The sequence below is a fragment of the Cygnus atratus genome, chromosome 8 (genome assembly GCF_013377495.2).
Source record: "Cygnus atratus isolate AKBS03 ecotype Queensland, Australia chromosome 8, CAtr_DNAZoo_HiC_assembly, whole genome shotgun sequence".
Classification (NCBI taxonomy): Eukaryota; Metazoa; Chordata; class Aves; order Anseriformes; family Anatidae; genus Cygnus; species Cygnus atratus.
This window is the reverse complement of record NC_066369.1, coordinates 17307361-17329223: the sequence shown is the minus strand read 5'-3', so window position 1 is coordinate 17329223 and position 21863 is coordinate 17307361. Positions and strand designations below refer to the sequence as shown.

The following is a 21863-nucleotide window of genomic DNA, read 5'->3' as shown; positions in this document are numbered from 1 at the left end:
TAGTTAAAGGAAAGATTTATTTGATAATTAAACTTCAGAAAAAACACATTATCTGTGCTCGCCCTGTTTATTCACTCTAAGTGAGAAAAAAACTTGACAAGTCATAATAGATTTGACTTACTAACATACATACTATCTATATTCCTTGTTTACATAATTTTCAAATGTGAAAGGAAAAACATTTTAAAAGAACAGTTTATAAATTCATTTGATAGAATAAACTTGTGAAAGTTGCAAGCCTGGAAAAACCTTTCCTTCTGTCTCATGTTTTCTGAAGCAAAACACTTAATGTAAAGCACACCTGACATCTGACTTGCATACACCTCACGGGTTTTCTATGTAGTCTTCACTAAAGTGTGCTTACTAAATGTTTCACTGTACCAGAGCATGAGTTCCTCCATCAGCTTCAAAACCTGTGAACTAGATAGTCATTGTAAACAATGCTTTTATAAAAAGGACATTTCAAATACAAAAAGAAGAGGGCACTAGCAGTCAAGTTTCTTTGGGAGACATTACACTGCATTTGGTTCTGACACGTTTACAAAGAGCAGCACGCAAAGAGCATGGTAACCATTTCAATTATTTGAAGCTCTTTAGTTTTTTAGAGCATTTGTAAAAACAGGTCTAATTATAACAAAGTGATATTTGCATAATTAAGTTTGAAACAAAGCCTTTCATTGGTGATAAATGCACTAAGAACTGAAATATATTAAGACAAGCTACTCTGTTTGTCAACTTGTCAGATGTGTTCTGAAGCTTCCCCTTCTAATTACAAGATGTTTAGTACAGCACAATAGATATTTTAAAATTAACATAGAAGCTGGAATGTTTTTTCAATTGTAGCTCACTTCATCTGAGATGATTACCATGAGAAGACATGAAAAGGGAACAGGAACCAAAAGCAGTGATTTATAGACGTTCTAATTTTTCACTTAGAAACTCTTCCACGCTATCTGTATTCCACTTGAGGATGCTCAGTTCTTCTGCAATGTTCCCATTGTCATCCAGCAGCTTTAGTACAGGGTCAGAACCACGCACATACTGAAGAAAGAAAGAAATAAGCCAGTTACTCTGGGTTGGGAAGTGTATTCTCCATTTTAAATCCCTCCCCAATTTATTTAAATCAGTTTAAGATGTCAAATCAAGAGTAGAAAAAAAAGTCCAGAAGAGTGATACCATTAGTTTAAGAGCAGTAAACGTTTACCTTAAGATCTGGAGCAGAGTTACTTGCCTTAAATAAAATGGGTAAAGAGCAGCTTCAGTTCAGATTTACAACTTTTTGACATTCAATGTCAAAGAGAGGACAGTAGAAGAACAAGTCAAAAAAAAGATGTTTCTGTCAAACATCTACTACTTGTTTTCCTTGGCCCACCACACAAACTAATGCATGTGCAGTGAGATAATGCCATAAACCGTTATGTTGAACGAAGGTATTGTACTTTAACTGTTTTAAGTTACTAAATTTTGATTTTTTGAATCAAGCAGCTGAATGATTCTTTTAATCAATAGATTATTTTTTTTAACCACTTTAGAATTTTCTGGCCAATTTTACAGTGCAAAGTCTGCCTATAGGCTTAGCTAGTAACGTAATACTTGTGAAAACTGAGCCCCCAAATACGTAATGCAAATAAAAGCTTTTAAGAGCACTGGAAGGATCTAGCCATTTAAGTTTATAGAAAACAGGAGTTCACTAGGAGTATTTTACTTTACCCTTTTACTGACCTAACCTAGTTGGTTTCACTTAATGAAGCTAGCAGCACCTCTAATCGGTTTTCCAAAATTCTTGTAAAATAGATACCAGACATTTGCACATTTTTCCTGTTAATGCTCCATACCAATTGTAGGCTAAGCTGCTTTGATGTTCAATGCAGCTCCAGAGTTTAAAATAAAAATGAAACATTCATACATGCAGAAGGAGAGAATGCTTTTGAAAGAAATTGGAGGGCACACAGACATGAATACATGAGACAGAGAGAGGAAATCTGTTTTAGATGGAATCTGCTGCTGAGAAGACAAATCACTTATTGCAGCCATGCGTAAGTATGAAGAGACTCCAGATGGTGCCATTTGGTGAAGAGAGATGGGAGCACAAGGATGTGAGAATTGAGACGTATATCTGTGAAGTATGCTGGAAGTTCACATAGGATTTTAAGAGGAAGTTTTACACTAGATCTTCAAATAAAAAAATTGCTTAAGCTTAAGGCAGTGCAGCTTATGTGATGTTGCCTATGCACCAGTCATAAAAAACACCGTTCAGTATATGCAGTGGTCTAAAGCTGGATGTTTGAAGACTAAAGAAAAGAAGAATCAAAGACATACTGAGGAAGATCTGAGAAAAAGGAGAAAACTAAAAATCTCTGAATGTATGGAAACTTCAGCTCCATTAGAAGATGAGGGAAGAACAGAATGAGGAAAAAAGGAATTGAAAGTATGGCAGAACAAGCTCAACTGAACACAAGATATCCACAGTCAGGTCAGAACACAAGCATTCCTCACATTCTTTTAACATCTGTTTTTATTTAAGGGTTCCAATATACCGTTTCTTGGATTTAAACAAACAACCCTGAAAAAGCCCCACTGACAACAAATAATTGGTACCAGTTACTTAGCAATAAGCCAATTAGTGCTAGCAGCAGACGCTTGTAAAGATTTATACTGGCAAAACAAATATACATCCCCTCCTGAAGGATGATTTGATCAGCAAATAAGGAACAATCCACAAAAGGTCTGTTTCTACTAAGTTTAATTCTTAGTATACATCCCTCCTCCCCACGCCCCAAACAACAAAAAACTTACGTTACTACTCACCTTGATTTGCAGTCCCCTGAAGAGTTTTGGCTTATCACTCCTGACAAAAGCTAGAGTTTGGAGAAAAGAAATAAAGAGAATCAAACTTTTCCACCTGCATGGAGTAAGTTTATATTCAAACTAGTATTCCCTTAAGTATTTCTTCTGGAATGAGGCTTTAGAAGGTAATTTCTAATGGTAAAATTCTCAATATCCTCACAAAACTAGTAATATTAACATTATGCCTAAGGAAAACCCTAATTTGGCTAGTATTCCAAACTAGCTTCATATTTGCTTGAAATTTCATTGAACATTAGCGCGAACATTAAATTAAAAAAAATAAATTTATCTGCATGTACAACTGACGGTCTTCACAAGCCCAGCCCATGTAAACGCAAATGAGAGGGAAACTGTTAGTGTAATCAAAATCTGGCTGAAGCTTTGTAAGGGAGGCTAAATATGAAACAAACACCATCAGCAGACTGCACACAAGCTGCAGCAGTGTGTGTGAAAGGGCACAGAGGAAACTGTGGGCAGAGGTGTTATTCTTGCACACAAGAAGAATAATTTTGTCTTAGAGATCTCCAAGATTGCATGTTGAAAAACAGCAGGAAATCAAGAATAGAAAATGAGAAGAGAAGCTGGTAACTCCTCTGCTCTTAAAGCTGACTGCCTTTAGGAATTTCAAGAGGGACTCTATGGCCTGTCATGTAGCTACATGGAGAGAAGTTCAGGTTTGAGCTGGCCTGCTGATGGACAAACTCTTCACTTGAAGGGCTTGTCAGCACTTGCTGTTGACAGCAGCACAGTTCCCGTATCCCTACGGCACAATGCCCTCCTTGTGGTAACGTTAACTTTAAAAATAATATTCACAACATGACTTATTTCAGGGCAAAGCATGAACACAATCCTCTACTTCCAAACACTTTAGCCTAATGAATAGCTGAGTTCTAAAAGTATTTCAAATTTATTTAGTCTTTATTTCTCCTTCTTACACTCCAGTTATGCTCCAGGCTGAATTTAGTATCTGTACTGACATCAAGTGGAGCCAGGACGCTCCCGTGGTATCTCAGCAGAGTCTCCCCAAGTGTGCACGCTGTCAGTATGGATTGACTCTTGCGGAGGTGCTGGCTGCATGTTAAGTTGCTTTTTCAAGGTTAGACAACAATGAATCTCTCGTGAATTGCAGGGCTTCCAGCTGGTGCATGAAGATGAGTGCAACCTCAGGACTGAAGTCTCATGCTGCCTTGTGAAATGCAGTACTTTCCTCAATAATTGTAAAGATGTTCCCTGACATCTTTATACCTCTCTTTATATTACTGAAGACAGTTACCTTAACATTTCCTCACTATGTATATACAGTGACATTTATTTTCTTCCCTCTTCCACTGTGCTCCTGGTACAGATCAAAACCATATACTCTGCCTGCTGCACCAATCACTACACAGCGTAAACAATTTTTTTTTAAAGGCACAATAAGCTCCTAGCTATAGTAGATGCCCGAAGGGGAAAAATGTTCTTTCTGTGGAACTGTACTTTGTCATGTTGCAAGCTGTACTCATAGAACAATTTCAAATAGCACTAAATAACCACTACTTGCTCATACACCAGAGTTCAGTTCTGATTAAACTCAGACTCATTTTCAACTTCAGTGTTTCTCACGTCCTTTTGAGTTGTTAATTGTCTTGGCTGTCATTAGTAGTAAACTGCAAAAAAGCAGCAAAGATGTTTCTCAAGTCCACAGCAGACTGAACTATTCCACGGGGATTTTTCCCCACAGTTTTTTCAATTTAAATCTAAAGCTGACATCACTGTCTAGGACTTCATATGGAAAGGACATTTTAAGAAGCATTTAGTATATGGAATTTAATTGCACAACTTATAGAGAAATGGCAAGATAGCACCGTAAAGTCGATAAAGTTTCAGAAGCAAATCTGGACTGTGAAACTCAATTATATTCAAGAATAGCCTTCAGGGGTTAACTTAGGTTACAGCACTTTAAGCTTTTAGCAGGTGTGAGGACTTGTTAATAGAGTGACAGATGAAAGCTCATTTGGACATGAGTGGCTGCTCCCTGGCTGCAGTGTCAGAGAGAACAAGCTCGCATGAAATGTGAACAGAATTAGGGGGAAGCAGAAAGTATTCTATAGTCTGTATTACATTTTGTCACTTTAAAAGCAGCTATTGCACACTCGTATCAATGTCAAATGTCTAAATCTTCTGAAAGCTGAAGCACTACAGAACGTTTTTCCTGAAATTTTAGACAGCTAGAACAAAATCATTTTCCATTAATGGTGTATTTATTTCTAATGCTTATCATAGTGACTTTCTGTATTAGTCACTTGAATTTCTATGATGCAACAAAGAATAACACTCACTATATAAATAACTTAATTTCTATATTTTCAATTTTGGAAGCTAAATTGAGAAACTAGCATCCTGACGTGCATTAAAAATACAGATTATTCTGTCAAAAGCTTTTTTTTTTCCCCCTCTTTCACAAAATCATTCTCTAGGTTGAATACGCAGACACTGAATGGAACTGATGGGGTTAGGAAGTCAGAGGCAGCTACAGTGCACAGTGTGACATGCAGCTGCTTGCTTACCCTGTGATACAGCGCACACGTACCACCTCCAGCACTGCCCCAACAGTTTCCCCTCTCTATCCTGACATTAACGTTATTGCTTCCTACGAGCCTATGTCTAAGGGCTACTTGCACACCTCTACACCACCATTTAATAGTTCGATGTTTAATACTAAAATCCTAGCTAACTTCCAATTTTCCTCTCCCCATAGCAGCTTTACAAATAACACACTGCGGAGAAATAAGTATTTAATACAATCCATCCATGGGTGAATAGGAAAGGCATTTTCCACTGATTTCTGTAAGATGAACTCTGAGCTTGGTGCAATGACACTATGTTTTGGTGAATTAAACACCAGACTAGAAGTAAAGCTGTTCTACTGCCTGCTTTGCAACTGTCCTGTCACATAACGTTAAGAAAATCACTTCACCTTGTGCTGTTATAAAACACATGCAATACCAAACCATATGCCTTCTGTTTGAAGGCAACCCTGAGGTGAGCCTACAGAGCAGACATGATTGCCATCCAATCGACTACAACTAAAAGGTCACATTTCAGAGCACAAGACAGCCTATGAACTTCTCCACGGCTATCCTGTGTGCGCACGAAAGGGAGAGAAGGATCAGGTAAGTATCAACATTTCAAAGCCTACCCAGTGCCACACTTTTTGCAAAGACAGGTACTACCTACCACTGAACAGTGCTTGTAAAGATCTAAGGTCTGCCTGTCAATACACTACAACACAAAAACCACCCTTTGTTTTGAGAAAGTCTGTGAAAGCTAGTCTGTTGGAAATAAGACCTAGAATCCTAAATGGAGATTACTGAGAAATGGAAGTATTGCTCATGCCCAAACTGCAGGTCTATGTATATGCATGCACATACCTGTGCTGCTCTCTCTGAGATAGGATGTACTGCAAGAAAATTTTCCGACCCCAAAGGGGCACAACTCCACATCTCACCATACTAAGCTGCAGGTCTGCGCATTAGATAAATAAGGCTTAAAGTTTACGAAAAAAGAGTTGACTATCTACTTTTATATATTAAGGACATGATCCAGATTACCAAGGATCTCTACACAACACATGTGGAATAATTCACAGTATTTAGTTTCCTGCTTTAGGAGAAAAGATCTGCTTGATCTGTAATTGGAAAAATACAAAATGTTATTGGAGAAAAAAATTAAACTCATCTGTTAATACCGGAATGAGAGACAATATGCATTAGCAGTAAAATCTCACACTAGTTTTCAAACTATGCACATGGACAAGCACTTTTAACCCTGTCTATCTCCACACACATCAGAATAAATGTAACAGCCTCAAATCAGAAAGGCCTGGAGGAGATTTAAAAACTTACTGTCCTTATCATATCGGTTTCAGATTTTAATGCTAGAAAAGCACAAGTCATAACCAGCCATTTCTTCAGCATCACATTGGCAATAAATAAGAGAAATATTACAAGTCTTTTAATGATGCATTTAAATGTTTCACATATTGAAATATTACCACTAGGAAGCACATGAGTTATTAGTATTTTTCAAAAGACTAATATTTTATCAAACCATGCTACTGCATGGTACTTTGTGCAACCTTGCAGTATATACAACTGATTTTAAAAATTCAAAATTAAGAAAGACTAAATGTGTAACAGGGAGTAACTGAAGCACGCTACTACTAACACACAAGATATGTAACACAAGAGTAGCAATGCTAGAGACATTTCTAAATCTGAAGTATTGATTTAGTTTGTATGTTTGTAATCATCTTTGTATAAAAGATTGAGATTATGATAAAAAATGCAGATCTCCTACCATAACATCCTTCATTTCTTAGCAAGAGTTTTACTAACTTTTTTACAAAATGAAAGACTTAAGATGACTGGACCTTTATAAAGTTCTTTGACCAGTATTTAAGAATTAGAGAGAAAAATAACCAGGAAATAAGTGGTCTTACATGAAAGTACAGCCCCATAACACATTGCATTTCATTCGCTAAAAGAATCCCCTCACACTTGCAGAACTTGAGCAGTACAACAGAGTGCTTGCTGACTGAAGTGAGAAGATCTAACGTAGTCACATACTGCATGGTTCAAGGATGAAGGACTTTGTTACATCTGCTGGGAGCACATTCATTGTGTAACTAAGGGAGTCATACAGAGTGAGGTGAGAATTATCCTCCTGATGAACAAAGAGAATGCCAAGATGTGAAAGAAATGGTCAATGAAAGAAAGAAAAACAGTCTACTACAGTTTTTGTTAAACATACTGGAAAGAACATAGGAGTCTAGACATTGTCATCTCTTCTCTCATTGTGAACAGAACAGCGCTGCCACTGAAAAGTCAACTTAAATACTCTAGGTTAGTCACTGGCCCACCTAATTTTGTGTTCTATTGCAGGGCCTTAGCTTTATGCATGTCATCCAAAAACTGTTACATTTTCTGTGTTAGCTGGTATAAGATACTGCTTCACCTATGAATCTCGCCACTTAGGTTTTCAGTTTTCTACTTTGGTGGAATGATAAATATTTAAGAGCTGGTTTATAAAGAACAATTTGAAAACATATATAATATAGGAATTAATTTTACAGTACAGCATTTATAATGCGGCAATTTCTTTTTAAGGGAAACCCAACAGGAAAAATATTTCAGTAGGACATGATGTTCTTTCCATCATTTATCGGCAGTCCTGGCTATCGGGGGAGGTCCCAGTTGACTGGCGGCTAGCCAATGTGACGCCCATCTATAAGAAGGGCCGGAGGGCAGACCCGGGGAACTATAGGCCTGTCAGTTTGACCTCAGTGCCAGGAAAGCTCATGGAGCAGATTATCTTGAGGGTCATCACGCGGCACTTGCAGGGCAAGCAGGCGATCAGGCCCAGTCAGCATGAGTTTATGAAAGGCAGGTCCTGCTTGACAAACCTGATCTCCTTCTATGACAAAGTGACGCGCTTGGTGGATGAGGGAAGGGCTGTGGATGTGATCTACCTTGACCTCAGTAAGGCTTTTGACACCGTTTCCCACAACATTCTCCTCAAGAAACTGGCTGCTCGGGGCTTGGACTGGCGTACGCTTCGCTGGGTTAGAAACTGGCTGGATAGCCGGGCCCAGAGAGTTGTGGTGAATGGAGTCAAATCTGGTTGGAGGCTGGTCACAAGTGGTGTCCCCCAGGGCTCGGTACTGGGGCCGGTCCTCTTTAATATCTTTATCGATGATCTGGATGAGGGCGTCCGGTGCACCCTCAGTAAGTTTGCAGATGACACCAAGCTAAGTGCGTGTGTCGATCTGCTCGAGGGCAGGAAGGCTCTGCAGGAGGATCTGGATAGGCTGGACCGATGGGCTGAGGCCAACTGTATGAAGTTCAACAAGGCCAAGTGCCGGGTCCTGCACCTGGGGCGCAACAACCCCAAGCAGAGCTACAGGCTGGGAGATGAGTGGTTGGAAAGCTGCCTGGCCGAGAAGGACCTGGGAGTATTGGTTGATAGTCGGCTGAATATGAGCCAGCAGTGTGCTCAGGTGGCCAAGAAGGCCAACAGCATCCTGGCCTGTATAAGAAGCAGCGTGGCCAGCAGGTCTAGGGAGGTGATTGTCCTGCTGTACTCGGCTCTGGTGAGGCCGCACCTCGAGTACTGTGTTCAGTTTTGGGCCCCTCGCTACAGGAAGGACATGGACGTGCTCGAGCGAGTCCAGAGAAGGGCGACCAAGCTGGTGAGGGGTCTGGAGAACAAGTCTTACGAGGAGCGGCTGAGGGAGCTGGGCTTGTTCAGCCTGGAGAAGAGGAGGCTCAGGGGCGACCTTATCGCTCTCTACAGTTACCTTAAAGGAAGCTGTAGTGAGGTGGGGGTTGGTCTGTTCTCCCACGTGCCTGGTGACAGGACGAGGGGGAATGGGCGAAAGTTGCGACAGGGGAGTTTTAGGTTGGATGTTAGGAAGTACTTCTTTACCGAAAGGGTTATTAAGCATTGGAAGGGGCTGCCCAGGGAGGTGGTGGAGTCACCATCCCTGGAGGTCTTCAAAAGACGTTTAGATGTAGAGCTTAGCGATATGGTTTAGTGGAGTACTTAGTGTTAGGTCGGAGGTTGGACTCGATGATCTTGAGGTCTCTTCCAACCTAGAAATCTGTGTCTGTGTCTGTGTCTATGTTGGCTGGAGTCAGACTATCACACTTACCTTTTCCTTCCAACCTATAGCTCAAAGAGCACTGACTGTTACAAATTCACATCCATAACAACAGTTGGGAATGTCTTTAAGTTTACCACATTCGAATGGACATGGAGATAACGTGGTTACCTGTACTAACACACGTAGTTTCCTTACACACCCTTCAGTAGTACAAGCCATTTAACCTGATCTTGTTTTGGTGTTTTAAAGAGTGGGAAACAGAAAGTATCTTTCCTCTAGCCTTGTGGTCAATTAACAGAACTGTGTATAGGTAGAGGTGGTAGGAGGAGAATCTAAAGCAGCATAACTTAGATTAATTGTAACCTGGTTTAAAATTCTTTTATTTCTTGTTCATCAATTAGCCTTCAAATGGGGTGATACTAGTACTGGCCATGATAGATGGAGATGCGCTTTTTGTGCATTATTTCTAAAGCTAGATCAGTCTTTTTTCCTTATGTCCAACTGATATTAAGTACAGTATTAGGAACTTCATTACTGAAAAAACACTGCTGTCACCTAAGCTCTTTCCCCATTTATAACAAAATTCCAGGTTGAAATTTCTCACAGAGGTTTTTCCTGCAGCTTCCTCCCCCCACACACTGATGGTATTGATTTCCCTTCTACACTGCTGTATTCTATTCACTTTAGTTGATTGTCATTGACTTTAGTTGATTGTCACTGACAAAACAATTATACTGCAGGATCTGTGAAAAAAAAAAGTAGTTCCATAAGCACACTATATAATTTCATCTATCAATTACTGGAGACCAGTTCCATGAGTCTCAGGTCAATGCAACTTTCTTGATGTAATATATGAAATTTATAACTACTCGTAGAAGCACTTAAAAGCGCATTTTGTCATTCGGCTGTGACAGTATTTCACATTTTAAAGAACAGTATTGGCTTTTTACCTACCCTGGACTTGAGGGAACCTTCCCAATTTTCATCCACATACTTCTAGGACAGCTCCTGCGTAAAGCTGTAAAAATATATAGAAGCTGTTAGTAACATTAAAAATACAACTTATTAGTTTATTTATTTATCAATTTGAGGATCAATATCAAATACTTAATCTATTTGTCTTTGAGGAGAGCATAAGGCAGGGCTAACCTTGATGCTTCACTTGGATGGCAATCACTAGAGTCAGCTATGCAAGGTACTCAAATTCAATGTGATTAAAACCAAATATAAGTTCATTTCAATTCTTTACAATGTAGCATCTAAATTAAAAAAAAATATATTAATCTTGTATACTGCCACATTTTTAAACTTTTTTTTTCTGCATCATGCAATTGATTCTATAGTTTGCTGCATCTTCAATATAAATTAGCAACAGATTTTTCCTGCTACTAAAAGAGAACTTCGTTCTGTAAAGCTAGGCATTTAATAGAAATGGTTGTCAATTCTGTATTCCAAATCACATCCTTCTAACTGTGAAACCCCTACTGCTTATAGGTTAACAGTTAAAAGTTCAGTTAATATTTTTTACTTCAATTCATTACATTCTGTATAAAATTAAGACCTCTGCTCTTATTTTAGAAGGTGCATTCATAACAAATGTGCAAGTTCAGACACAGAAAAACACAACTGTTCTGAAATGAAGTAAAATTCATATTTGATTTAAAATATGAACTGTGGATACATGTAATCGAAAATAAGCTTTCACTATGAAATGTAACGAGTACCTTTCTGAAAAAGGAGTGACAAATCATAAAAGCAAACCAGACAACTGAAATCTCAAAGTAAGACAATTTTATTAAAACTTCATCACCCATCTGTGCAGGCACTATGGATGGTCAGGAGTACATCTGCATTTCAGAATATGGATCTTCTGAATTTAGGTTCAACTCATTATTTGTCTAAATACACATGATTAGAACATGACATACTCTAATCACTTGCAAGGAAATTACGACTTCTTGCCTGACCTGAACCAATCACTAATCATTACTTCCACAGGAAATGGAACTAAAAATACTACATTGCATTATCTGTTTATCCCAGGAATTCACTTAACTACATTCAAATTTTTCAGTAAACATTAGATTTAAGATAAAAGCTTTGACTGTTAGAACCCAGTACTGCTATGAAACAACACTTGAGAGATTAAAAATACCATTTATGAAGCTTATTTTTCACCCCAAAATAAATATTTTGATTTTAAAAAACACTGATAAAAATCTCAGATACCATCTTGCATAATTAACTTCCTCTGGACTTAAACCATGGAAGTCTGAAGATGGAGGAGTTACAAAGATGGAGAAAATGTTGAACAGTGAGATTCTGAATTTCAGTTAACCTGTCTCCATTCATTATTCTTTTAAAAACATTTAATCAGCAATCTTAGATTCAGATGCTAGTTTGTTCGTTCACTAAGGCACTGAACAATTACAGTGGTTCTGTATACTGACAGTTTCTTTATGCTAATTCTTGATAGAAAAATGCAATAGAGATAAAAGATAGACATTCCGTTAACTAATTATTTTCTATATGTGCACAAAGAACTAAGTGCACCAAATGGTAATGTGAGCATTTTTCAGTTCTCATTACTGCAAATAATTCTTCCAGTTTATTTCTTCCTTTTAAACAGGGATTTCTACGGAAGCAAGATCACTGCAGGAATCTAAAATATATAGGACATACTGTAATTACAAAATACTCTCACTTTGTAACTCCTATCCAATAACTGATAGAAATAAAGTTTAGCAAAGAAAACAGCTCAAGCACTGATGCTTATATTTTGAGCTTATAATTCTGCCGTAATTGAAGCCCAACTGTGCTGCTACAAAAAAGTTCAGATTCATGCTGGCACAAACAGCTGCTGTCTAGATGGCTAGATAAAAAAATAAAATAAAATAAATAGACTTCATTTATAACTCTAAACAAAGGTGTCTTTTGCAAGAAACCCAGGTTTATTTGCATCACTTAGAAAGCCCACAACAAAAAGAATACTTGTTCACATCTCCTACTGCTACTACCCCATCATATCCAGAGCAGATGTCCGCCAGACTCCCTTGTGAAGGCATTTCCTGTGCTCAAGCATTCCCAAGAATGACATGTATCACTCAGTGCGGAGGCATACAAATATGACGAGTCAGTTCATTACACAATGCTTAACTTGTAAGTTAGTTCATTTTAAAATAATGCTTCACTTGTTTTAGTGTTCATGAAAGTGAGTTTAGTACTGCAAGCAATGAAAGAAAGATTCTCAAAACTATTACTGGTGTCCATTTTGGTGTCTCAAATAAGTACTGTTATGATTTCCATGCTGACTCATGTCTGTATCTATAAAAATATCTTCGCTTTTTTTTAAAGCATTCTAACAGGATGCTTTCAAAGGCTACTGTGACAAAGACCGAACTTTTCCCTCATCTTTTACAAAGCTACGACTTGAGTTAAATTTCATTCAAAAGCTTTTTGTAAGCACATGAGTATCTTGTAATAGTTCACACTGATGTAATAAAGATGGCTCTTCACTGCTGAGATGAGGGAAACCACACCATCATTAAGGCAGACATGCCCAATAAAGGTAAGTGGTAATTATAACATAATAAAACACCACTTACATAACGACAGTGTTAGGTAAAAATATTTTGTAAAAATAGTTGTTCCATTAACATTAGTGGTCCAACTAAAATAGGTGTTTGATTAATAACAAGAAACCTTGACTTAGTTGAAAGAAAATAACATTTATCCTGGTATTTGGAAGGGAATTGAAGTAATTTCTACAAGACAAACTTCCGGCAGTGGTTCATTTATCAATAGGTACTGTATCATAATCATAATTACTCAGAGTAAAAACTGCACAAAAGAAAAGTTATGTTCCTGCTATGCAGCTGCCATAGAACTGTTGGTGTTTACAACCAAATAGTAAATCAAATCAAATAGAACTGAAAAAATTGTACTTAACAGAAACTGCTCCTTGATCATCATAATATGGTGTTACAGCATAAGTGACAACAAAGTTTTGTAAAATACATTACGTTATTATAAGTGTTTGTTCTCCTGAGAAATGAGGTCACAAAGAGGAGAGACTGGTGCAAGTTTCTTTTGGTCTCTCCTGAACTCTCGTAACTACCAGTTCACTTGTATTTTTTACTAGAAAATTCAATTAGTTAAAATAAAGGATTATACACCAACATATAAAGTATTTTACCTTCTATGAGGGAGGGAACTCGGGATATTTGTATGGACAGTTGGAAGTTTTCAAAGTTATTCTAGTCTTCCCCTTGCCTCAAGACAGAAAATTGACAAGAATCTGTGGGTTAAGAGAGCAGCAGCCAGAAAGTCTCACTGCCAGGAACATTATGAATTAATGTTCTGTAATGCAGAAAGCCATTAAAGTCATTGCTACATAAAGATCATTTTGAAGTGTCGTCATAGGTAAATTTAGCTACAGAGACTCCTCTCATTCACAACGTATTATCATATGAATGAAATGCCTAACTAAATAACAGCTTGGAAACAAAGAATCAAATAGTCAAAAAAGTGTTATACATGACTTACTGCTATTCCTGTGACTAGGGGGTATACAGTACAGTGTGTGTGTGGCGCAACTGGGCAACACATAGGAAAAATAGTTCCTTTGGAGAATTTATCCCCTATCTCTTTGCTGCAATTGTTGGGCAATATTTAAAACATTATTTACCTTATAGCTTAGTACTACTGAGAATCACACTACATAAAAATCTAGATGGGCTTTTTATATGAAAATAGAAATAATAATAAAAATTAAAAAAAAAAAAGAGAGGTGATGACCCTTATGTGTGCTCATTATGGTCTTCCTACCTACAAGAAGGTATAAATAAAATGTTCATTTGAAATGCAATCTGCTGTGTGTGTATGTATGTATGTATGTATGTATATATATATATATAGTATAGGCATATTCCTCTGAACACATCTGTTCTTCTGAAGCAGAATCTAAGTTCTCATTTATTTGTAGGAAGAGAAATTGCAATTGAAATTCCAAAGGATAAAGAAATCATGAATGCTTAAACACTGAAATAAGTCACTAAGAAAGATTGCAGAATCTTTATCCTTGGAAGTCTTCAAAACTTAACCAGGAAAGTCTCTGAGCACTGCTTTAGGTTGGATAGTCAATTTTTTCTTCTTTTCTGTATGTACATATCATAGTTGTACATTATTATTATGACTAACTTCAGCATACAGAAAATGTGTTTTCCACCTAAGATTTCAGTTTTGGTGCTAAACAAGCTCCTCTATGCAGTATTGTGTAAACATTTCTGTACTTTCCAACCAACAACCCAAAAGCCCACAAACAACTTCTCTTCCTACCAGATCATGATTGTTAACTTTGCTCTCTGAAATGGTCTCATGCAAGGCCAGGTAAACAAGAAATCTGAAACAAAGGTGTGAGAGAAAATGTAGAAGTTGAGCAATGAGCAGTTACATAAATTTAGACCTCTGTAGAGCTTCAGTGGAGGCACAAAGGCAAAGTGGAATAGAGGATAAGGGTGCCAGAAGAAGGGCTCCTATATACAGGTGCCTACTTGAACCCAGTGAATAGGTAACATTAAAAAGTAGACAGAGAACAGTTTTTAAGCTCCAACTTTGAAATATGCTGTTTAACTTTGCTACATAACTATCTACTTGCTTCTAGAAGTAAAATCCCTAAACATCTCTTTTATTGTTGAGAATCTCTGCTTTTATAAGAACAGAAAGCATCTTAGGAGAGCTGCAAAGAAAACATTGGGAACAGAAATCAATAACTATTTATTTGACTTTGTGCAATTAATTTATTTGGAAACTGCACTTTTTGAAGTTGTTTTATCAAATGTGGAGTCAATCATTTTATCTAGATGGGTACCCAGATGAAGCAGGTCAGACTTAATTAGCTAAGCTTATACCATTTGTCAGCACAGATGCACATTAACAATTGTAACCCACATTTAGCAAATTAACCTTTATTGTTTCCCTCGCATCACCTTTTTCACTGGTAAGTCTATAAAGAGCTCTCCCATCAGTAAGGCTTTCCTGCTACAGATAGATGGATGCCTTTAATCTTAGTTTGTCTGAAGAAATGAACCTTCAGTGGAAGTGAGCCAAACAAAAGAAGGTAAGTTTCTCTCAGGCATAATAATCCATTTTAAGTTTCAGAAATATCTTAGTTATGTATATTGTTACATCTAGTGGAAGCTGGGCAAAAAGTAATATTAAAAAGTATGTGCATACTTCAAAGGTATGCACAAAGACTACTGTATCAACGTGTACCTTGTTTTACAGTGGAATCACACACTGGAAGTAGCAACATGGGTAACACGTCTCCTATGCACCTGAAATAACAGTTTTCTGTCTATGCTGTACATTTTAATGTCTGAAATTTCCTGTCCAACTTTTGCTTACAGCTGATGTAAGCCAGCAAACTGCACAGCATTACACTATTAGAAATACTTAACAAAAGAAATTTAAAGTGCTGAGTTCAAGGTGTTAGTGTGCAAAATATATTTCAAAGCTCCGTTTACAAATATTAATGACTTTTAAGGTTTGTGGCAATCCTGCGCAATGCAACTATGACATTTAATGGATTGCAGGTTTCATCCCAGTGTTAATTCTTAAAATCAAGTTGGATTTTGACACACGTTCTTGAGATAAATCTAAGATTACAATATACAATTAATGGAATACGCTTATAGCTACATTTGAAATGATCACACAGCATAAGCAAAGCTGCAGATGGAGCGCAGCTATTTTCAGCTACTGCAAAACATGGACAATCTCTCCTGCTACTACAATTTCACGCACAGTTAGCTTCACCTCCATTTCATCCTTCTGTGTTTTACACACCAGCAGTACTCTGCATCTGTCAGACTGAGGCTTAAAACTTGCAGCTGTCTAAAGCAATACTGTTTAAGCTAGCTTCTGAATTAGTCTGCAGCCGAATACAAAGATCTCTAGAAGTAGAGAAAATAACCAAAAGAATTTTTCCATTTTACCTACAGTAAAGTTATGAAGCAATGAAAATATTTCATTGGACAGATGGCAGCAGAAGTTAAGACGTAGTGGGAAACAGGGACACCTCGCAGGTATTTTCAGCACTGTCAATTCACAGAATACTGGACCAGTAACAAAATGAGGATTAATAAACATCTGTCAAGGATATAAAAGAACCGAACCCCACAAACATACCTCACACAGGGTTGCCCTGATGCTACTCAGCACGAGGTATTTTAGGACTGGGCGTAGATACTTCGCAGTGATGCTGCATAAAGATTCTCAGATACACATGCTATCCCTCCTTACCTTTAATTTTAAATTCTCACTTAAAACACAGGTGCAAGTCATGCAATGAAGTAATTTTTTTTTTTGATTTCTAACCTTTGCCACATACTTCTAAGGAGAATTAACTGCATATCCTAAAGTCTGTCCTAGAATATATCTAATAGCGTGCACGTCTGTCTTTAACATGGACAATCAGCATGCTGCCACATGATGGTAATAAATATCTGCTCACATAATGAACAAGCTAGGTCATGTACTGGAATCATGGTTCAGAAAAAAGGTTCATCTGTTCTGAGGATATTCAAGCATGCAGTCACAGCATTAACAAAAGCCAGAGCACCACTGCTCTGGAACTCAGCAACATATGAAGTTGCTAATCAGCCAGATATCTTACATCTAGATGCAGGTTTTTAGTGCAAGATTAACAAATTTCTTCAAGCAGCAAGGTAAGGAAAAACACTTTTAAGATTTTTAACATCTGTTCACTCTTAACTATCAACTTTCCAGTAGAATAAAGATTTTAGAGTAAAATCGTAAGCCCAGATGCAGACACCTATGGCAAGCAGCAGTATGTTAAACCACAAGTCAATCCAAAATGTGATGATTCTGAATATAATCCGTTCAGATGTTAATATTCATGCTCAAAACTCCCAATACTAATTTTCCACTGGCTGGTCTTCAGGGGCATTTACTCTGTACAAGTTTAAAAAATGCAGTAAATATGAACAATAGATTTTCAAACAGTGGCTGTGCATGAATGTAATCATATAAAGAATTCCACACTCTGAAATAGTGTTCAAAAGAACGTTAGAAGAGATGCTGTGTTTTAGCACTCGACCATAATGATAGAACAATCCAGTATTTCTATTCAGCAGCAAATTACTCATGTTTGCAACAAAGCACAAGCAAAAAATATGAAACTGAGTAACCCAACACAAATAGATTAGAAAAAGCAAACTTAGATTATACCATCTCTAGGCTCCTGTGAATACCCAACAGATTCCAGCTCACTGTGAAAGAATATCTCGAGCAACCTTGAGATTCCTTCCAGCCTTAAGGTTTTTGTTCTACTACATTCGGCATGACTAAAACGGAAAAAGTTTTGAGACTGCAAATATTTTTTTTAATGTAAAGCCCTGATCACAAAACAGTACTTGATTAGTCTTACACAAAAGTGTGATTATCCACAAAGAGTGTGAAATCTAGGTCTGATTCGGGATAATGAGAAAAATATCTATCAATTTAAATTCTCTTCTTATTTTGATCCAACTTGGATTTTAATGCAATAGTGTTTACAATACAAAGTAAGTCACGTCTTTGAATAAATTACTAATAAATTAAGACGGATTTCTATCCTCAGAACTCACGTTGACAGAAATGCAATATACCTCCTCTACTTTATTTCCCCAACAAATGACAACACAAGTTATTCTGATCCAGAGGTTCTTGTGATGTATTTTACATAGACTGGAAGAATGTTATACAACTGTTTACATAAGCTGTAGGAACATTACCTGAACAAATAAAAGCACCTGCTTCTCATGTGAGGACAGGAAGCCTTGCTGATGCCACCACTACTGTTACTGGTTGCAGTACACAACCACAGCGCAGTTGCAGACTATTTCCCATTTCTACACTCCTTTTTAGTACATTTCATTAGATTTTATTTGCAGAGTTTTCAGCTTTTGTATGTGTGTGCATGCATAGATACATACATACATATTTATAAGAACAGAAGCATTCTCCAGAAATTAAACTTTCCTCAAATCTCAAAACGCTTGCTTCTTGGTATTTAATGTATCTAAACACTGTAATCAGTGATTTTGTTAAAAATCATAGGCACAGACATTTTTTTAGTATTATGTTGAATTTAATTGACAGAAGAAGCCTGCTAGATTAATTCCATGTTGTCAGTTATTTAGCTATCTCCTAGCCATTAAAAATAATTTCAGCATCTCTTCTCCTTGAGATCTCTACTTTCCTGCTGATTGTTGTTCTATGCATTCTAGAGCACCCTTAAATTAAAATGTATCTAAAAGCATGCGTTCTTTTCAAGAGTTCTGTAAAAATTTATTCTTGTTCAACACCTTAGGCAAGATAGCTATTTACGTACCCCAGTTACAATAGAGGTCTTGCTTTAGCCTTTCTGATTGAAGTACAGCACGGACTCTTGAGCGTTCATCCCAATCTTTCTGTTCTAACCAGTGCAGCAGCTCAGCAGTCCTGTTTCTGTCAGGTTCCTGCCCCTGCAGGAGCTGACCTTGACCTGACGGCTGCAGCAGCCTCTTGTTCCTGGGGACTGAACGGAACAGTCCTGACCATCATACTGCGTATGGCTCAAAGACCATACAATAACTGTGATCAGCAGTTCCAGGCTCCTTCTCCTCTATTTTTGTCCTCTCCAAATCCCATACATCTTTCGACTCAAAAGAAGCTGCACGCAGCTCCCAGTAGTTACTTTGCAAATAGAAACGGGCTGTTGGAGAACCAAAGGTTCCCCTGCTCAGACTGGGACATTACTGTAGGGCAGCATGGCAAGCCTGCAAATCTACACCATACGTATGTTGCATTTTCCTCTTCAGATTATAATCGAGATTCTCATATATTTAGAAATTAAAAAAAATAAAAAAAACATTTTTGTGTTAAATTATTCTACAAAGGATTTAGTCTAGAACCCACCTTTCTGGTTTCCAGCTGAGCTTCTTCTTGGCAGCACTGCCTGCAGAACGGATCCAACTGATTTAGATTGAACTGCCCAAGAAGGTTGCAAGAACTGCAGAGCAAGTTACTGGAGAAGCCCAGTTCTCTGCAGGCTTCTGATGACAACTGTGCTCCATATACATTTACCTGAAAATCAATACAACGTTATACTTTAGTATTAACTTAATTGTTTTAAAGAGGAAGCTTTTAAGTCCCTTAACAAGTAGAAAGAACAATTAAGTCTCTGGTGACCATTTTATAATACCACCTCACAGTCTGCTCGTAAGTGCAAACCACCACCTTATTTTGAGGAATGGTCTTAAAACTAACAGTGACCTCTAGACATCATTCACAACATGTGTGTTTCAAGGTATCAGACCTGCCACTTTCACGCACACTTCTACAACTCCAGGGTCTTTCCATTGCTAGCTCCAAAGAAAGAACAATAGAAAAAAACATAGGAAATCAACTGAAATCCACACAGGTACACTTCTCTAACACATGTTTTGCAAAACAACCTCAGTCGATTTCCTATCACTGAAAACACACTTGGAAAAAAAAAAATATAACAGCCAAGCCTGGGAAAAGCTCAAGCAGGGAGTGAGGAAGTGGACCAAACTGCTCAACAATGCACACAAGTAGGGTTTTAATTTCATTTTTGCATTATTACAGGAAAAAATCACATACCAAAAGTGAAAGTGTAGATAAAAGCCTGCAATTCTGATTTACCAACAGTCAATTAACATAGGTGAGTCAATTACATGGTTTCTGCGTAGGACACCAGTTCTGTTTTTAGTGAGCAGCCAAAACAACCTTACCAACTATCCCAGCGCTTAAGTAATATATTTGGCTTTTGCTTTCACATTCTCACTTCCCTGCCCAGGGACTTATCGCAGCCTTGCTTAAAGCCTTTCCTTCCAGCTGCACACTGGGCAGAGAGAAAAGGGAGGGAGGGAACTGAGCGAGACACGCTGCCCAGATGCTTCTCAGTCTGCGAGAACGACCTTGGGAAAAAAACAAGGGATCAAACTCCAACAAAAGGATCTGCAGGCATCCCTGCGTTCAGAGAACAGTAAGAGGTTATCAACAAACTGGAGCAGATGAGAACAGAGCAAGAGTCAAAAGAATTATGCTGGCCCAATAGAAGATTACAGAAGAAAACTTAAATTTCCTCATTCAGCAAATTGGACTTTCCTTCATTCACCCATAGTGTAACATACATACAACGCACCCAGGCTAAGGTAGAGAGAAAAGCCACTTCCTGCCCTCAAGCGGCCATCCCAGAGCCAAAGCACAGACATGGCACTGACGTGACAGCAAATTTTAAGGATTAGAATGAAAAATATACAGGTACCGCATTACTGTTTCTATGTATTCGCTAAAAAAAAAAAAAAATGTATAGAAAAGCATAAAATATAGAAAATGACTTTGAAATTATTATTCTACTTTGACAGCCAAAAAGCTCTTGTTCTTTTTCCTACAGGACGCTGACAAAGTCACTTGCACACATGACAGGAGGAAAGCAAAAACGGGTCCCAATTGCACCGGACAAGAAGGAAGCAGCTGGGTGTCCCGGCTGTTTCTGTTTCTGTTTTAGCACCCTCACTACCGCACCACACTATAACGACGACACCGCTAACTGTAACGGAAGTCTCCCCGGGGCCGGAAAACAACCGACACAAGCTGCCTTGACAGCAGTTGTTAGAACCCAACCCGCGAACGGGCCGCGCCCCATCTCCCATGCCGGGAGCCGAGGCGGGGAGCGCCCTGGGGCACCGAAACGGCGAAAGCCCCGAGGCGGAGCAGCCCCGGCCGCAGCCACCCGCCGAGGAGCGGGCAGGGAGCCCCCGGCGGGTCCCGGAGCCGCCCCCCCCCCGCCCCGCTCACCGCCTGCAGCCCCAGCAGCAGCCCGAGCCAGCCCCGCTCCGCCGCCGCCATCTTGGAGCCCGCCCGCTCCTGCCAGCGTCGCCGGGGGCCCGCCGCAGGACCCCAGCCGGTGCGGGCGTCCGGAGCGCTGCCCGATGGGGGAAGGAGGAGGCTTGGCGGCCTGGCGGGGAGAAGCCGCTCAGCCGGTGGCTCTGCGAGGAGGCGGCGTCTCGGCCGGCTCGGTGTGCTCAGAGCCGCGCTTCCCCGCGGGGTACGCGAGGCGATCTTCCCACCCTCAGCCCGGCACTGAGCGGACAGCCCTGCAGCCGGGTCCTTTCCCCTTCCGGAAAGCTGCGGCCAACCGCCGCACAGGCCCCTAGCGCCGGTGATTGACAGCCGGCCGCCCAATAGCATTGCTCCTTCCCGGAGCACAGCTCTACCCGCGCCCAATGCGAACCGAGCAGGCGGGCGGGACCTCACGAGACCCCTCCCAGCCGCGAAGCCCCGCGTGCAGGCGGGACCGCGC

General features: G+C 39.1%; 1 protein-coding gene across 1 annotated transcript; it reads right to left on the bottom strand.

Annotated features, from left to right (window-relative positions):
- Window positions 1-21751, bottom strand: SELENOF (selenoprotein F). The gene is made up of 5 exons (XM_035538270.2): window positions 21359-21751; window positions 19451-19618; window positions 10445-10508; window positions 2809-2858; window positions 1-1041 (listed from the first exon to the last, which is right to left on the bottom strand). The coding sequence occupies exons 1-5, from the start codon at window positions 21749-21751 to the stop codon at window positions 910-912; spliced, it is 807 nt and encodes a 268-aa protein (XP_035394163.2). The 3' UTR covers window positions 1-909.
- Window positions 21752-21863: the final 112 nt, after the last annotated feature.